Source organism: Diabrotica virgifera, chromosome 8, assembly GCF_917563875.1.
Source record: "Diabrotica virgifera virgifera chromosome 8, PGI_DIABVI_V3a".
Lineage (NCBI taxonomy): Eukaryota > Metazoa > Arthropoda > Insecta > Coleoptera > Chrysomelidae > Diabrotica > Diabrotica virgifera.
In genome coordinates, this window is record NC_065450.1 from 202,023,385 (window position 1) to 202,043,052 (window position 19,668).

Consider the following 19,668-nt stretch of genomic DNA (forward strand, 5'->3'; position numbering starts at 1 on the left):
CTTAAAATCTAATAAATACTGCCAAATATCGAGATGGACTCTTTTCTTTGGCCCACTCTGTATAATTTTCAGAGTATCGTGGCGTGACAAAAATACTAGGAGAGAAAACACCACACAGTTGGTTCACATACGAAGATAAAAGAACACGACCCATTAAGGTACCCCTATTCGTGCAAACCAGATAGCATAATTGAAGAATTGGTAAGGAGAGGTTTTAAAGCAGTGAATGCTATAGATAAAATTAAGTGGCGTACCAGGGAACCACTTGACATGTTCATAGTGACTTTTGACAACAGCGAAGATATCAATAAAATACATAGTATACAGCAATACTACAATGTAAAGTAGAAATCCAACCATTTAAATCCTCCAAACTTATTTCTCAATGCAAAAATTGCCAGGCTATGGGCATACCCAAAAATTCTGCGCCAGAGAAGCGAGATGTGTCAAATGCACAGGGAAGCATCTTACTAAGGTACCAAAAGTACCTTATGTCAAAGCTAAATGACATTGTGGACAAAATCCAAACTAACTATAGTGGCTCTAAAGTGGCTATTGAACTAAAAAACATGAGAAATAGAGCCATAGATAAAAAACAAGTGGTTAATAAACATCTGTCAGTAAGCAGACAAGTTAATGAAAATCTAACATTTTCCAATGCAGTAAACAACTAAAAGGAAATTGGCAAAAAGGAGGAACAAACTAATAATATCGAACAAAGTCTGCACCTCGTTTTAGCGAAGCTAGAAAATCAAGAAGAAATCATAACAACACTGGATGAGAGGCTAAAAAGATTAGACTATGTGCCAAAGGACCTAAAACGAAACAATTTTAATTCAATTAAGGTATTAGTGTGGAACGCAAATGGACTCCTGAACCACCAGCAGGAGCTTCAATTAGTTCTCCTTCTTGTTTTTTAGGTGCCGTGTCTGTACTCAGACGTTGACCGTCATCATGTTTAAAATTTCCTGAAACCTCTCTCTATTGGCTGCTGCGCGAAATAATTCTTCTACTGTGCAGCCACACCATTGTCTACAATTAGTTCTACAGACAGAAAATATAGATGTATGCCTCATCTCAGATGCTCATTTTACTAAACATTCGTTTATCAAATTTCACGGTTATGTAGTCTATCATGCGATTCATGATCATGTCTTTCTATGTTCCGTAATATATTGTAAGCCTTCATGTTGTATTTTGTCGAAGGCTTATATATCAAGCCGATCGTTGATCTGCATTCCGATACAATGGTGTTGATTTTGTGTTTAATTCTGATATATTCCACGTTTCCATTTTTATTAAACATCGTATTTGCTTTTGTCTCTATCTCTATCAATAGATCGGTCCGTGTATCTGAGACGATGTTTAGCGTTTGAGCAATTGAGATTTTTGCGTACAGCAGATAACTCACCTTTTTTGGTTTGTTTTTAATTTACCTCTGCTATTTCGCTCACATATCTTTCCTTTCATATAGTGAAATAGTCCTCTATTTTCCCATTGTTGCATTCCAATCTCCTATAATCACCATTGGTTCTTTTTTTTTAAGAATATTGGAGATGGTTTCATGTATCAGATGCAGGTGGTATCTATATTCTACTATATCTTCTGCCGCTTGTTACGATTTACTTATGTCGCTAGCATGGGTCGAAGCAGGTAAAACCTGCGCGACAAAAACATCACATAATTGAGATCACAAAGGTATAAATAATTTATTAACACAAATATTTACAACTAAAACAACAAACTACAATTAAAAAAATTGTGTCTATAAAGTTTTGTGGCATATCAAGTACCTAATTAATTAAATTGATCTAAAATAAAAATACGTACAATCGAGTGCAAATTGCCCTACGTCACTATGTGGTATGGTTTGTTCAACAGTAAATGGTTTGAGTTCAATTAGTGCGGTCGTAAATATTATTAAATTTATCTGACCTGACCCATTGTTAAGACCCACCCGGAGCGATAAGCCACCGAGGTAGACAGAGTTGGTCTTTTGCAATTAACACTGACTAGACGGTACTCCCATAATAAAGCCTAAAATAAATTTTACCTGAAACCGGGCCTTGTATACTATTATCGGTTAATCCGGGCTGTTTATAGTAGTAACTAATTGAACTTAACCATTTACTGTTTAACATACCATAACAGGGTTTTTAAAAATATGTAGGTATAGATACAATAGAGTAAAAACTAAAACTAAATATAATTGGCACGCAATTGGGCTTCCGTAGTGTTGTAGGCATAAGAGAACTATTTTCTTTTGATGATCATATTCAAAAATGCTTAGATACTAACCAAGATATTTGAGTGTGCTTCATAGATTGCAAGAAAGTCCTATCTGATTTTCTATACCGTTAAATATGGGATCAAGTGTTCGAAATTCTGAGAAACAAAAATCTGGACGAATGAGATATTTCTGTTCGAGTCTGTCTTCAGTTCTAACATTAGTATTTTACTGTTCAAAACTGTCATATCATTGTTTAACCTTGCAAAGCAGATCGGTGTTATATTTTTTGTTATCTGGTCAATATTGTCTCAAGAGCAGATGTAAAATCTAATAGTATAAACTCCAAAGTGATGTTTCAATATCAGGACAACGGAACAAAAATACGAAGATGGAAAGAATATACAAAAATATAGACGGCTTCTTTCAAGATAAAAGACTCGGTCCAACAATATCAGAAGAACCAGACAGCGGACCCATGATAATAAATGAGGCAGTGGCAGTGACGGCTGGTCAGGGTCGGCAGGGTCCGCAGTGCCGACCCACACATTTATGGACACATTATAGATTTTTTTAAATATTTAATTAAATCAGAGTTGATGATATTCGTTTCTGTGAAAAAAAAATATCTGTGAGATAATACAGACTAAATTTTATTCATTGTTTTTAAAAGAATTCGATCGATCCCATACGTTAAGTGATCCCTGTGCGCTGTGCGTAAGAGACTTTTCAAAAATGATCCTATAGCCATGCACCCGATTGCGATTGTGTGAATTCTTATTATAGAGCCCGGCTCGGCAACCCGTCCCCAGATTGAAGATTTGCTTGTAATGAGAAGCTATGGAATATTAGCCGATAGGCAACCAATTATACTTTATATATATTTATATTTCCCGTACTATTTGAATGGCAAGTACGGCAGAAACCAATCTGCCGAGCGGTGATCTGCAAACGGTAGCAAGGCACGTACAGCCACGTACCTTGCTATCGCGTCCGGGATAAAATTATGAAATAGGTAAGCAGGTAGTTTTACGTCGTTTAATGATTGATATTGTAATTTTTTTAAGTTGTTAGGAATTACCATTTAGGTGTCAGGATAAATCCGAGGATTTGTTACATCAAGTTAATTATAGAGAACAAATAAAATTGTTTAACAAATTTTCCAATTTACTTTCTGACTCGAAGACATTTAGCGGCGTACCTAAAACAGCACAGAATGAAAGAATCAATAATTAGTAGTTACATTTTGATGCTTTTCTGCACTGATAGAGGTAACATGTCATTCACAAGTATCAATAATTGTTCTTCGATACGCGTTACGTCTAATATTTATGAGAGGTTTTTAGGTTTTCAGACGTGAGTAGAAGCCATAAGACAGAATATATTGGTGTTTTAAAGGACATATTAGAATTTTTTTATATCAAAAATAAATTGGTAAGGCAAATTTATGACGGCGCTGCCTTGATGTCCGGTGAATTGTATGGTCTCCAGGCAAAAGTTAAAACTATTGCACCAGGCAAAATATTATTTACTCACTGTTATAAGTCATTGACCTCTTTGACGATTCAAAATTTAAAAGTTACGCCAAAGAATTTTCAAAATATCTATTAGACAAGTTCATTAAAAATTATCCATCATTCTTTAATCAAATAAAATAAGAAAATGGATTAACAGGTTTATATGGCGATCCAAATATTTTCGGAAGGTGGGATAAGTTACAAAATATGTTTAATTTTATATACTGCAATTCATTAGGTACAACAAACTGTTCCCGAAATTAATAAATTATTGTGCTCAAATGTGGGCAAATTCTGCCTCAAATGAACGGGATCTCTGTTGTCTCAAAAGAGTCAAAACGTATTGTCAAAACACCATGAAACAAGAGAGAATGTCAAACTTGTCTCAAATTTCAAATGTCAATAGAAAAAAACTTTTAAGATCTCCCCAAAGCAATAATAAATTTTACGTTGGACAAATGCCAGACGAATGGAGAAGCAGTATATTAGTACCTGTCCACAAAAACAAGGGAGACATACAACAATGCACAAACTACAGGGCTATAAAACTACTTAGCCACACTATGAAAATATGGAAGAGAGTAATTGATAGACGGATACGTGAAGAAACCGAAATATCCGATAATCAATTTGGCTTTATGCAGGGCAGATCAACAACAGATGCAATTTTCATTGTAAGGCAACTGATGAAAAAATACAGGAATAAAGAGACCAACGCTCAAATGGTATTCATTGATCTTGAGAAAGCATATGATAAAGCTCCTCGAGAGATTATGTGGTGGGCACTCAATAAGAAAGGAGTCCCTGGCGAATATGTAAAGATTGTGAGAGATATGTATGAGGGAGTAACGACTAGTGTTAGGACAGGTGTGGGAGAGACTGATAAATTTCAGGTGAAAGTAGGATTGCACCAAGGCTCGGTGCTTAGTCCTTATTTATCCTCATTAGTTTTGGACCAGATAACAGCGTAACTACAGGGTAGCATTCCATGGTGCCTAATGTATGCTGATGATGTAGTGTTAATAGGAAATAGTGAAAGAGACTTAGAACAAAAACTGGAACAGTGGAGACAAGCTCTGGAGAAAAAAGTTTTAAAACTTAGTAGGACAAAAACAGAGTATTTGGAATGTTCATTTAATTGAGTTGCTACAAATAAAATGATATCTTTGAATGGTGAAATGATTGTGAAAAGCAATAGTTTTAAGTACCTAGGATCGGTATTACAGAGTAATGGAGAAATAGATGGAGATGCATGCAGTATAATTAGGGCTGGATGGATGAAGTGGAAAGAATCGAGTGGTGGGTTGTGTGACAGAAAAGTTCCAATAAAGCTGAGGGGAAAATTCTATAAAACAGCCATAAGACCGGCTATGATGTATGGAACTGAATGTTGGGCAGTGAAAAAGAAAGAGGAACAACGAATGCATGTGGCGGAAATGAGAATTCTTAGATGGATGAGTGGAGTGACAAAGAAGGATAAAATTAGAATGGAGTATATTAGGGGAAGTCTAGGTGTGGCACCAATTGATGCCAAAATGAGAGAGCATAGGTTAAGATGGTTTGGTCATGTTCAACGTCGAAATGTTAATCACCCAATACGAAGAATAGCTGAAGTGCAGATTTCTGGAAGGAGTAGGAGAGGAAGACCAAAGAAAACCAAAGGAGACGATAAGGCAGGACATGTTGGTAAAGGGGATTAACATTGATATGACTCAAGATAGATTTGCGTGGAGAAATGCAATTAGGAAAGCCGATCCCGCATAGGGATAAGGCAAAGAGAATTATGATGAGTGGGAACTGGGAAGGCTTTATTGTCAATTACTTTTAATGGGAAATAAGCCACAATTTTACCAAAAAAATGATTATATTAACGTTTCGAAGCCCAAATCGGGTTTCGTTATCAAAATACAAAATGCTACTAAAATAAACAAAAATGTTGTTGCTAAGTAAAAAAATTCTTTTAGTATGGGTAAGTATAAGAGGAAGTCAATAGAAAGAAAATACCACGATTAGTAAGTCAATAACATATCGAGTTAATACAAATTTTATATTTTAGTATTACTCATTGTATATCTATGTATTATTAATATTATTTATAATTTAAACATATTAAAGTCAGAATTTGGTATTAGTTTTTTGAAAGTAAATTAAATGTAAGACCAAATACTTACGATGTCGGGATAGTATCACGAGGTTTTTTCCTGGTTTTCCCTCGTGATTTACTCTGGAATCTCTAACGCGAGAATTTTACTGTCATCGTTGCATTTGGTTGTCTTTTTAAAGACAGATCACATGCTATGATTTTTTTGTGACGGATATTCTTGAGTTGGGATTGATTTCATGTAATCGAATGAACTATCTTTTAGTAAAGTCGTCCCAGGAACGCAACTCATAAATATTGGTGATATCATTTTAAAGTCTTCTACTTTAAAATGTATAATATACGTCTGAATTGCCAATATAAATGAGTCAGATTAAATAAATTATTAGAAGAATTTTTTTACTTAGCAACAACATTTTTGTTTACTTTAGTAGTATTTTGTATTTTGATAACGAAACCCGATTTGGGCGTCGAAACGTTAATAAAATCATTTTTTTGGTAAAATTTGGTACTTATTTCCCATTAAAAGTAATTGATTATAAAAATGCCACAAGAAAATAGCTTCAGAACAACGTTAAGCCTTTATTGTGTTTAAATATATTCATTCATATATATATCCATTCTTTCACGGTTTTTGCTCTAAATTTTAAAGAACCGCTTGGATTGACATGAAATTTGGCATACGTATCTATAGCTCATGTCAAAGAAAAAAAGTGATATTGTGCCGATGTGTGCTTTTGCCCTGGGGGTGACTTTCACTTCCTTTTGGAAGTGAAAAAATATATGTCCAAAATAAGTCCGGAAATGGGTAAACTGACTAATTTTAAGTAACTTTTTTTCTATAGAGCTTTTTCGCCAAGTCAACACTTTTCGAGTTATTTGGAATAATAACCACATTTTAGACGGTTTTTCGCAAATAACTCAAAAAGTAAGTATTTTGTCGAAAAAAACGTTTTTACATAGCCTGACATAGTTTTTTAAAAAAACAAAAACATAGCCTATAAAAAAGTAAAAATAATGGTGTATGCGTTAGGTCTCTGGATCTCGTAGAACCAGAGTTATAGCCAATGAAAAATAGATTCATATTCACCAAATTTAAAATAGAATATTTCGACGTGAAATATCCAAAAAATTAAGCACTTTTTGGGGAAAACCTATTAAAACTTTTTAAAGTGTTTAAAAAAAGCTTTATTTCTGTTTTTACAAAAAGTTTCTAGCATTAAATTTAAGCAAGTTACGCTCAAAATAAAGACGGTCCCTTTTGTTTTTGCAAAAAAATCGGGACGACCACCCCCTAATTAGCAACTTAAATGAAATTAATCGTTACCGCTCCACAAATTATTTTACTTATGTTGTGTTTATAAATATTATCTGTAAGTTTCATCGATTCAAAGTGCTTATTTTTGAAAAAATTTGATTTCAAAGTAAAATTTTTAAAAATTTAAATTTTGAAAAATATGCTTTTTTTCAAAATAGCTTAAAAATTGTTAGAAATACAAAAATCTCGAAAAACAAAAAAAGTCAGATTTGCTTTTCTGAATATCATGTATTTTTTTATCATGTATCACCGGAGGGACCGCAGACGTTCGGAAACAATTAGCGTCTCTTTGCAAAGACAATGACGTCGACTTTGCAAAGTAACAAGACACTTACTCAACACACACACTACACATTACTCCCCTGACTTAGTAATAAGTTATACAATTACGTGGCTAAAGGTTCTAGTTCTAAACCAAAGCCAGAATCAGAGAAAAAAAATGTATTTTTTTGTTTTTCTGTTAGACAAAAATTGATTAAGATTTGGTGTTTCTAAATTTGCATACATTCGTGATCAGTGACTCGTTCAACCCCTTTTAACTACAGCCCTTTCAATAATAAGGACTTTGAACCGATGAAACTTACAGATCATATAAACAATATATACACGAGTCAAGAAACTTGTGAAGTCGTAACGATTAAGTTCATTTAAGATACTAATTTAGGGGGTGATTTTCTCGATTTTTTTTACCAAAACCAAAAGGGACTAACTTTATTTTGAGCGTAACTTGTTTATTTTGATGCTAGAAATTTTTTTATAAAACAAAAATGAAGCTTATTTAAAACACTTTAAATATTTTGTAATGAGTTTTCCCCGAAATGTGCTTCATTTTTGGTTATTTCACGTTAAAATATTCCATTTGGAATTTGACGAATATGAACCTATTTTTCATTAGCTATAACTCTGCTTCTACTAGGTGTAGAGACGTGACCAATACACCATTTTTTTAAAATTTTTTTCAGGCTATATTTTTGCTAAGAATGTTTTTTCGACAAAATACTTACTATTTAAGTTATTTGCGAAAAACCGTCTAAAAGCGTGGTTATTTTGTTGAAAAAATGACCATATTCACTGCCAAATAACTCGAAAAGTATTGACTTAGTTAAAAAACTCTATAGAACAAAAGTTACTTAAAATTAGCCAGTTTATCCATTTCCTGACTTTCTTTGGACGAATATTTTTTCACCCCCAAGAAGGGGTGAAAACCACCCCCAGGGCAAAAGCACATATCGGCACAATATCACTTTTTTTCTTTGACTTGTTAGCTATGTGTATGCCAAATTTCATGTCAATCCAAGCGGTTCTTTAAAATTTAGAGCTTTTGCAATATTTTACCGTTAAAGAACGGACTAATATTAACGAAACGCCGTTTGGACGTGAATAATGATATATATGCCTACTTTATAGATTATGAAAAGGCGCTTGGCGGACTAAGGAACTCATGACAATTTTAAATCGTCAACCCTCAAAAGAAGACGACACCTTAAGAGGAAGTTCCGCAGTAAAAAATAGATAAAAAACTTGGGATTTTAAAAAAATTCGATTAGTAGTGGACCTAACATGGAAACGATTTCCCTTTGGTGTATCTACTATATTAAAAAGACTAGAATTCAGGAATTCGGAACACATAAGGCTTTAAAATATCACAATTTACATTTGTTAAGGCCCTGGATGATTATTTTTTTCGTATTTGCTTGGAAAACTTTCCGTGTCTCTTTTTTATGTTTCTAAAATGGCTTGTATTTCTAAAAAACTCTTTCCTTTCGTCTCTGGTAAAAAAATGAACATAAAAACAAACCCCAACAAGCAGCATACGCTGAATGACCAGACACAGTAAAATATTCCGAAATGTTCACTAATCAACGGAAACAAAAACACTTGGGAAGAGCCTAATAAGTAACAAATAGTAAAAACTAGAGCCGAACCTACTGCTTTAACATCTGTAGGTAACATTTCGTTCATTACTGTTATTGATAAGGTTCCTATTCCTAAAGCGTACATGAAATTGAACACAAGAACTGACGAAATGGGTAACCAAGTAATATTGTCTATCGCAACTGAGGTATGTTGCTTTAAAAAGAAAAATAAACCTATGAGAAACAAGGATATGCAGCTACCAAATGCAGAAGTTAGCAACAGGGGTCTCCGTCCTAACTTCTCCACCAAACAAGAACTAATGAAGAAGCTGACAAACTTAACAAGACCTACTAAAATAGCTACTTTATTGCCTGCAAAAGAAGTACTAACTTCGTTAAAAACGGGAGCTAGAAACTTCAAGATACTTATAACTCCCGATAACTGCTGTGTGAGGTTCACGCATAAAGATATCAACAGCGCTTTTCTGACACTCCTATTTGTAAATAGCTCCTTCATTCCTCTTTCTTTGAAGTTTTCTCTAGCTTTGAGCGTCTGGTCTATCTTAAAATACTCATCTTCGATTTCTACAGAGTTTTTGTTCTTCCTTAATTTTATTAATGAACACATTGCGGCTGGTGTCTGTTTTTTAGAAACTAAATACACCGGAGATTCCGGCAAATACATAAACACAAGAAACAGATGAACCACAAGTGGTAACGCTAAAAGTAAAGTAAATGTTCTAATGGAAGTTATGGGGCCTAGGAGGTACCCGTAGAGATTTCCCAAAGGCATCAATACTCCAATGAGACTTAATATTCTTCCTCTGTTGTGGTCTTCGGATATTTCGCTCAAATATAAAGGTAGTGCCACGTATACACCAGCAACACATATAAAAAGGAAACACAAGCCTGCTGAGTACATGTAGACGTGGTTACCGAAAGCGACTAATAGTAACGACGCTAACATTCCGAAGGAAATCAATAACATAGTTGCTTTGCGACCAAAGGCATTTGGCATCTTGGCGAACACAAAATTACCCAGCAGAGCTACAAACGATGGTAAACCTGTTATCAGTGATATTTGTAAGGTAGTGATGGGTTCACCAAGGGGGTTTTCCTCTGCATCTTCCGACTTTAGCTTCGGTATCACCGGAGAAGACCATACTATACAGGAACAGCCACTGAAGACCAAGAGACTAGCTGAGGAAAGAAAACAGAATTAAAAAGATTGAAAACATTCAAAACTGATCAATTCTGCGCAGATTATACCTACAAGTCATATCACTGTTTAAAAAAGAGACTGTAAAAATTGCGAAAACTATAGAGGTATCAGTCAGTCTATTAAATGCATTCAATAAAATAATCTTCAAAAATGTTGTACAATTAACTAAAGACTAAGTTTTCAATCTAATAGCACATAAAATAATATGAAAAATATTACTCTACATCCCACCAGATTGAAATGGGAACCTTCTCTGGTAACACCTACGAGGCTTCTACAATTTGCAAGTCATGGCGGATGCTGAGACTAAAGAAGATGAAGGAATTTTACAATTTATAATTCACGTCCCATCTGCTCAGCGCGGTAAAGTTCCAACAAGAATGGTTCCCTGCGTACTCCAATCGGAATAAACATGTAAATCAAAAATGAATAACCATTTTCAATTTCGTTGTAATACGAAACTACAGTCGCATTATAATCTCCAGCGATGGAAATATCTCCCGAGGGTAACCAGGTCGTTTGTTAATATTTTCTCAGTAGTTTCCAATTCTCCATGGCTCGTAGCAAGTGCCCTAGTTCAATCAGAGAGTGTAGCAAGCACCTCTACCGGTTTCGAAACTTATTAGTCTCTCATCAGGAGGCACATATTCTGCTCTCTTTGACCCAACCTGGGCAAACCCCGGCGTGCAGTTACGGATTGCAACGAACGAAATAGAAGGGATGCCCTATCGGCTAGCAAAAGACTACGATTTCAATCTAACAGCACATAAAATAATATTAAAAATTTACTTTACATCCCACCAGATTGAAAACACTGGGAACCTTCTCTGGTTACACCTCCGAGGCTTCTAAAATTTGCAAGCCATAACGGATGCTGCGAGAGCAGCATATGTGCCTCCTGATGAGAGACTAAGAAGTTTCGAAACCGGTAGAGGTGCTTGCTGCACTCTCTGATTGAACTAGAATATAATGCGGCTGTAATTTCGTGTTGCAACAAAATTGAACATTGTTATTCATTTTTGATTTACACGTTTACTCTGATTGGAGTACGAAGGGAATCATTCTCGTTGGAACTTTACCTAGGACATACAATACCGAACTAAAATCTGAATACCGGTATTTGATATTAGAAATTTGAAATATCGGGATACCGGTATTAAAACCGGTATTATTAATAAAAAATTTCTACTTATATTTAAGTTTAAGTTTAACAATTTTTAAAATTTATTTGATCCAAATTTTTGGTCGGTAAACGATTTCTTCTTAGGTTTGTTAACTTCCCAGACTTTGAAAATACTCTTTCGGAAGGTACCTACTGATGTGGCAGGTATTGACAAATATTTTATAGCCAAATAATAAAGCTCAGTGAAAGTGGATTTGTATTTTTTCCAAAACTCCATCGGGTTATTTTTTTGCCAAATGTGGCATTTCGCAAGCAAATGTGGCATTAGGTAGTAGACGTAAAATAATATGTATAAACAATAGCCAATATTGCCGATATCGCCGCTTCTCGATGGTGCCATACTCGGCTCGGTATGTGTAATAAATATGCCTGATATAGATTTTAATACAAGGAAATTGTTTGTTTATCTTCAAAAAAATTCTTGTAATTAATTAATATTATTTCAAGTTAGATTTATATTGTGCATAAATTCAATTTTTATCAAATAACCTAATACCAAAATACCGGTATTTGTACATAAATACCGGTTTTTAATACCGGACAAAAATCGTCCGGAATTCGGGTATTCGGGATCCCGGAATCCCGGTATTGTAAGCCCTATTACCGCGCTAAGCAGATGGGAAGTGAATTATAAATTGTAAAATTCCCTCATCTTCTTTAGTCTCAGCATCCGTTATGGCTTGCAAATTGTAGAAGCCTCGGAGGTGTAACCAGAGAAGGTTCCCATTGTTTTCAATCTGGTGGGATGTAGAGTAATATTTTTGGTGTTATTTTATGTGCTATTAGATTGAAAACTTAAGTCTTTTGCTAGCAGTTGCCGCTAGGGCATCCCTGCCATTTCGTTCGTTGCAATCCGTAACTGCACGCCGGGGTTTGTCCTGGTTGGGTCAGAGAGAGCAGCATATATGCCTCCTGATGAGAGACTAATAATTTTCGAAACCGGTGAAAATGGTTATTCATTTTTGATTGTTGTAAATTATTTATTTATTGTGAACTTATTATAGATATTGGGCCTGTAGCATACGTGTGGTTTAAATAAATTAGGAGAGGTAATTATGTTGAACGAGATAATAGCTAAATAAAGCGTATAAGAATGCTTACTAATGTTACTGTTATTTCACTCCCGCACTGGTACTCGTCATATAAGCTGGGTTGATACCAAGGTTGTGGTTGCAGGTTTGCGTTAATACCAAGACCAAGGTACATGTACCTAACTGTTTATCCTGTTAATTGGTTGTTGATTAACCAAGAGTGGTGTCAGGCACGTAGCCAGGAAATGTGCTTGAGGGGGGTCCAAACACAACTCAAATTTTTCGTTCGATTGGGCGGTAAGGTATTGAAAAAATATTCAGAATAAATTTTAGATCCATATGCAAAATTTAAAAAAAACTATTTTAACCCTAAAACACTAATACTCTTTCTGCGAAACGTTCCAGAGTTCTTTAGTACTAGAGTAATGTTGGTTTATAAACGTCAGTTAAATTTTGTACAGAAGTGTGTGAATTAGGTATCCTGTCGTAAATATTACGACGCTTTAGTGTTAACGATAGTAACATAAGTCGTCTATGTAAGCATAAAGATTGCGATGCTTTGCGATTCATTCTCCAAATATATGATTGATGCCAGTCCCTATCTTGGCAAAAGCTTCGATACCGGAGGATTACCTTTTACAAATTTTTATGTGAAAGAATTGACAAAATCGGTCCATGGTAGCAACCGTAACATTACCATGGATACTGTGTGTTTTTTAAGGGATAATAAACATAAGTAATAGGTTTTTTCTAGCATCAGTTTCAAACGGTTTGAAACCATCAGCGAATAGCGAACCAGCGAGAGTAGAGGGGATAGCACTAGTGACTGTATTATGCTCCCTCACTGACCAACTGTTTGCTGACGGTTTCTGACTAGTTTGACTGTTTGCTAAAACAAACCTACTATCAATCATATGTGATATATTTCCATAATTCTCGGGAAACAAATAGGAAGCCAGTTTTCCACTCTCAGTTTATGTTTGATTTGGGCAAAAGCCTTGCTGAGTCATAGATGCGCAAAATATTAAACATATTAAATTTACGGTGTAATATTCGATAGGACATAAACGAAATCCTAAATATACAATCAGTTTCTCAACCGAATAATCCTATCGAAAGAAAACGACAGTATGCTACTTATGCCTAGCCGTCTAAGAAGAGTGACAACAAACGTTTGTGTACAGTGTAAACGAGCAATCTGCGGACAAATATTTCTAAATTTAAAATATTTCAACCATGTAAAACTTACATTTTTAAAAATTTTCAAATTACTTTTACTAAGTGCAAGATAGAATGTACGGAATCGGAATGTAGGACGGAATCCTATATTTTGTTAGTAGTCACTAACATCATCAGGGACGCTAAAATGATATTAAAGCTACAATGGTGAAATTAGGTATTAAAACCAACTTACTAGGGTAAGATATAACATCTACATATATGACGACAATCTCACCCTAGTAAGTTGTTTTTAATACCTAATGTCACCATTGTATCATTTTAGCGTCTCTGGCGATGTTAGTGACTACTAACGAAATATAGGATTCCATAGAAAAGAGTAGATACACTTGGTCTTCTATAAAAAGTGAAAGGTAAAAGAATTTGAAATGCTAATAGAATACTTTCGTTTTTGGTAAATCTGATGTTTAAATTGGATATAAATTGATCCGTACACTGAATAATAAAAATAGAAATAATCCTAGTAAAATAATAATAATTTCGTTCACTTTTACAAAAAAATAATAATGACTTGGGGATAAGCTTGCTGCCTTGGTACCAAAGCCTAGACAGTTTTGGGAGGGGTCCGGACCCCATGGACCCCTCCCTTGGCTACGTGCCTGAGTGGTGTATTCAATATTTCGCGCTTACTGACTACCACGTACCTACTTTATTTTCTTCGTATTGAGATCAAGTCGATGTTCTCTACTTATATCTGATATGCGCGACATAATGATTTGCAAACCATCTAAGCTATCTGCAAAAACTACTGCGTTGTCCTGATATCTAGTGTTATTGAGACGCACTCCGTTGACTAGTCCGCCTTCCTATAGTCCTCACAGTGCTTGCGCGAAGATATTATGTTCAGAGTACATAATATTAAATAACACCGAGGACATTCATCCTTGTCTCACTCCTCTATCTATGGAGATTGCATCTGTCAACTGATGGTCGTCCACTTTAAAGTTGGCAGTTTGAATATAATATAAATTTATTTTATAAGCATTATAAAGTTGGCAGTTCGGTTGTAATATAAAATATAGATGATTCTAAAGTAGGTAGATATCTATCATTTTTAAGCTCGCTTCTTTCAAGATTTTTATGAGCTTATCATGTTCCACTCTATCAAATGCCTTTTTGTAGTCGATAAAATAAATATATACCTACGTCACAGTTGATATGCCTACATCCTTGTATAAGCACTTGTACAGCGAAATGAGCCTCACGGTTGCCTACGGAGTTTTTCTTTATACTAAATTGGCAAGAATTTCGTCTGTTAGCGATCGAAAAGGCCTTGTCGTCTTGTGATTATCCTTCTCTACCGGATCTTGGTATCCGAATTCTATAATCAGTTATATCGTTGATTGATATATTGGATAATATATAATATTTCAATCCCCTATAATATTTCAATCAACGGTTATAAAATGTTCTATGATTTGTCGTAGTCATGCTCATGCTAATAATTCTACTAGGGGTAACCTCTGAGATTTAATGCAGTTGATAATAGGTTCCTCCGCCTTTGAAAACCTTAGGACAAAAAGGTGCCCTTTCACTTATCAACTCATCCTGAGCAGTTAGCCAGTAAGTAAATGGGGGATTGCTTATACATACCGGCAATCACTGGATGAATGTTTCACCATATCTGGTTACATTTTGGCATAAACGTAGAAAAATATTGTATGCAACTCTTCTTAAAAATAAAAGTATTTATTGCCCCCAATCAGCTGTCAAAGTCTGCGTGACGGTCTTGTTTACTACATATATTTATTGGGAATTAATCACAATTTACTCTTAAAATTCGTTTTATTTTTACGTTTTGATTTTCATTTCTGAAATCATTCTCAAAAAAACAAAAATTAAATTATTTTTGTTACATTTAATAAAATTGTGCTTAATTCCCATTAAAAATTGTAAATAGTATCAAAATGTTACGAGAAAATAGCTTCAGAACAATGACTGACGGTCTCTTTGGACAATTTCTTCTAATAGCCCAATCAGGGAACACAAAATTTTACGAAAACCTCAAAAAAAAATAAAGGAAAGATGAAAATTTGGGAATAGGTAGTTGAAATTGTCTATTATTATATAAGATAAAGTTTACAATTCTACATCCCCTCCATTTTACAAAAATTGTGAATACGTTCATTTTTACAAAAGAAAAACATGTTTTTGGACGGTTTTTCGCAGATAACTCAAAAAGTAAGTATTTTAGCGAAAAAAATATTCTTAGCAAAAATATAGCTTATAACAAATTGAAAAAAAAATGGTTTACGCATGAGGTCTGTAGACCCAGTAGAAGCAGAGTTGTAGCTAATGAAAAGTAGGTTCTTCTTCGTCAAATTCCAAATCGAATATTTCAATTTGAAATAACCCAAAAACGGAGCACTTTACGGGAAAAATTCATTACAACTTTTTTAAAGTGTTTAAAAAAAGGTTTATTTTTGTTTAAAAAAACTTCTAACATTAAAAGTAAGTGAGTTACGCTCAAAATATTGTTGGCCCTTTTTATTTTTTTGGTAAAAAAATCGCGAAAATCTCCCTCTAATTAGCTTCCCAAATAAAATTAATCGTTACCGCTTCACAAGTTACTTTACTTATGTATTCTTTATATTATCTATAAGTTTCATTGGTCCAAAGTGCTCATTTTTGAAAAAAAAATTGTGTTTAAAATAAAAGAATTTTTTAATTTTGAAAAAAAATGGAATTTTTTTTATGGAATTAACTTATTAGTAAGAAATTAGAAAAAATTATTAGTAATACCAAAAATCTCAAAGAGTAATAAAATCCACGTTTTGCTTTTCTGAATATTTTTGATTTTTTGTTTTCTTGTTAGACAAAAATTGGTTATGCTATGGCTGTTCAAAATTTGCCTAAAGTCGTGATTAGTTACTCGTTCAAGCCATTGTAACTACAGCTTTTTCAAAAATAAGCACTTTGAATCGATGAAACTTACAGATCATATAATTAATACATAAGCAAAGTAACTTGTCAACTGGTAATGATAAAATTTATTTGTGGTGCTAATTAGAGGGTGATTTTCGCGATTGTTTTACCAAAAAATAAAAGTGACCAATATTTTGAGCGTAACTCACTTACTTTTAATGTTAGAAGTTTTTTTTTTAACAAAAATAAACCTTTTTTAAACACTTTAAAAAAGCTGACATGATTTTTCCCCGAAAAGTGCTCCGTTTTTGAGTTATTTCACATCGAAATATTCGATTTGGAACTTGACGAAGAAGAACCTACTTTTCATTAGCTACAACTCTGCTTCTACTGGGTCTACAGACATCACGCATAACCAATTTTTCAATTTTTTATAAGCCATATTTTTGCTAAGAATATTTTTTTCGATAAAATACTTACTTTTTGAGTTATCTCCGAATAACCGTCCAAAAACATGTTTTTTGTTAAAAATGAACATATTCACTCGCAAATAACTCGAAAAGTATTGACTTAGTGAAAAAACTCTATTGGGACCGTGCAAGTTCGGCAAAGCGACCTCTATTTCTACGCTCTGTACTTTTATTCGCACTTTTAATTATATTGGCCAATTATATTAGTCCTGGTTGCTGGATAATTGTCAAGGCCATAGTCCAAAAAATAATAAGAAGAAAAAATAAGATGCAGGTTATGTTATGCAAACGTAAACAATTGTATGTAGTAAATAAAATTAGTTATTAAAATGCAGTACTGCAAGCAAAATACAATTAATTAAATTTACCTTTATATAATAATTGTATATCATATCAATATTGTGGAGCAATATATAATTTTTCTGCTTCAATGACAGAAGGTATGAAATATACGTCAATTTGACGAGTTCAATTGACAATATGAATTATTTAAGATAGTTGCAATATTTCTCCGCGACTCGCGCACGGTCGTTTCTCGTTTCCCTTCCAAGTACTTGCACACCGCGAATAGATAAAATGTTGTTTAGAATTAGTCATTTTATCCAATAGGGCTTTTCATTCACAGTCATTTGTTTCGAGCTTCTGTCAAATGTCGTATAATCCGTGTATATTAATATTATACACAGATTATACAAAATATGACAGAAGCTCGAAACAAATGACAATCGATGAAAAGCCCTATTCCGGTCTTATTTTGAATGTATATTTTCCACCTTGGAGAGGGCGGTATTCCTCTCCATGTTTGTCAAATGGGGGATGTAGAATTGTAATCTTTTTTTTATATAATAATTGACAATTTCAACTGCCTATTCCCAAATTTTCATCTTTTCTTTATTTTGTTTGGGTCCGATTTTTCTTTGATCGAGCTATAAGAAAACACTTAAGAGGAAACAGTAGCGATCAACAGGTAGCAACAAACGCGTTCCAAGATTGCGGCTCTAATTTTGAATATTTTGTCGAGATATTTGGCACACATATTCGTATATAATAAAGAATGGCGGTACAGAGCCCAATTTCAGAAATATGTTAGTATGTGAAAATTACTCTATAACTAAATAAAATATTGGAAAAAGGAGCCTGTACCGCCATTAAGAAAGACAAAAAATAAACTTTCTTCAAATAAACTTTTTTATCCCATGCCTAGATTTTGTGTAATCTTGGAACTACTAAAAATCGATTTTTTTTATAGCAAGAAATCGAACGTCACTGACTTGGCAACATTTCGCGCCTATGTGTATAAAAATGATTGTTTTTGATAGTATAAACGTCACTGTCAGTGTCGAGTTACCGACGCATTGTTGCCTCACTTTTGAAAGTTCGCAGAACCTTCGCAATCGTGGACCGCGTTTGTTGCTACCTGTTGCTACCTACTGTATCACCTTAATTTTTGAACATTTTTTAAATTACTGAAGTATTCAATACAAACTAAATGAAAGAAAAAATTATAAATACATGTGCAACTAAAAATATTCTCATTAAAATCAAATTAGAATAAACTAGTAATACTTATCGCGTTAATATTTATTTAAAATATTTTTTAATATTATATATTATGAACTATGAACTCTTTCAAAATTGTAGATTCACAGTTTCGAATTGAATGGAATTGCTGATTAGCGATATCACTCCTTTTATAGCATGTCCCCGATAAAAATTGAAAGTATAACAGTTTTGGCAACCAATTCGTTCACGTACCTGTAACAGCACAAAAATATAGGTATCCACCGTCCTTTTTGGAGAGCACTATCTTGCCGAGGTGTTCGAATGTGGGAATCAGTCGATTTTTCCGGGTTTCCTTCTCTGGTTGTTCCATAGTAATGTTCATATTAAATAAACATGGTTTATCTCTAATTATTATACGTATTTAAACTAAGTGTTAGTTGTAAGCAGATCGGTTTCAACAGAACACTGACCCGTGCAATGTTGTCGAGTTTAGAAGTTTGTCACGAATTTCAGAAAATTATAAGAAATGGAAACGATGAATCCGGTTATTTAGCCCGATCAAGAACAATCTGACCCCCCAAAAAAAATAAAGGAAGGATGAAAATTTGGGAATAGGCAGTTGAAATTGTCTATTATTATATAAAAAAAAGTTTACAATTCTACATCCCCTCCATTTTTCAAAAATGGAGGGGATGTAGAATTGTAAGAAGATGAAAAAAATACATTCAAAATAAGACCGGAATTGGATAAAATGACTAATTCTAAACAAGTTTTCTTCTATAGAGTTTTTTCACTGTCAATACTTTTCGAGTTATTTGCGAGTGAATATGTTCATGTTTAACAAAATAAAACATGTTTTTGGACGGTTTTTCGGAGATAACTCAAAAAGTAAGTATTTTAGCGAAAAAAATATTCTTAGCAAAAATATAGCCCATCAAAAATTGAAAAAAAAATGGTGTAGGTATACATGAGGTCTGTAGACTCAGTAGACGCAGGGAAAGTGTTTAAAAAAGGTTTATTTTTGTTTAAAAAAAACTTGTAAAATTAAAAGTAAGTGAATTACGCTCCAAATATTGTTGGTCCTTTTTATTTTTTGGTAAAAAAATCGCGAAAATCACCCCCTAATTAGCATCACA

The 19,668-nt window shown here is 33.8% G+C and overlaps 1 protein-coding gene across 1 annotated transcript; it reads right to left on the reverse strand.

The window, feature by feature from the left end:
• Positions 1-1,684: 1,684 nt before the first annotated feature.
• LOC114327804 (facilitated trehalose transporter Tret1-like) lies at positions 1,685-18,963 on the reverse strand. The gene is made up of 2 exons (XM_028276512.2): positions 18,785-18,963; positions 1,685-10,219 (listed from the first exon to the last, which is right to left on the reverse strand). The coding sequence occupies exons 1-2, from the start codon at positions 18,912-18,914 to the stop codon at positions 8,883-8,885; spliced, it is 1,467 nt and encodes a 488-aa protein (XP_028132313.1). The 5' UTR covers positions 18,915-18,963; the 3' UTR covers positions 1,685-8,882.
• Between the last annotated feature and the right edge of the window lie 705 nt (positions 18,964-19,668).

Excerpts from the sequence above, each read along its gene's own strand:
- LOC114327804 (XM_028276512.2), bottom strand. The coding sequence starts at position 18,914 with ATGAACATTACTATGGAACAACCAGAGAAGGAAACCCGGAAAAATCGA. Across the intron at positions 10,220-18,784 it reads ATATTTTTGTGCTGTTACAG|CTAGTCTCTTGGTCTTCAGT; the intron begins GTACGTGAACGA and ends TTCTTTCCTCAG.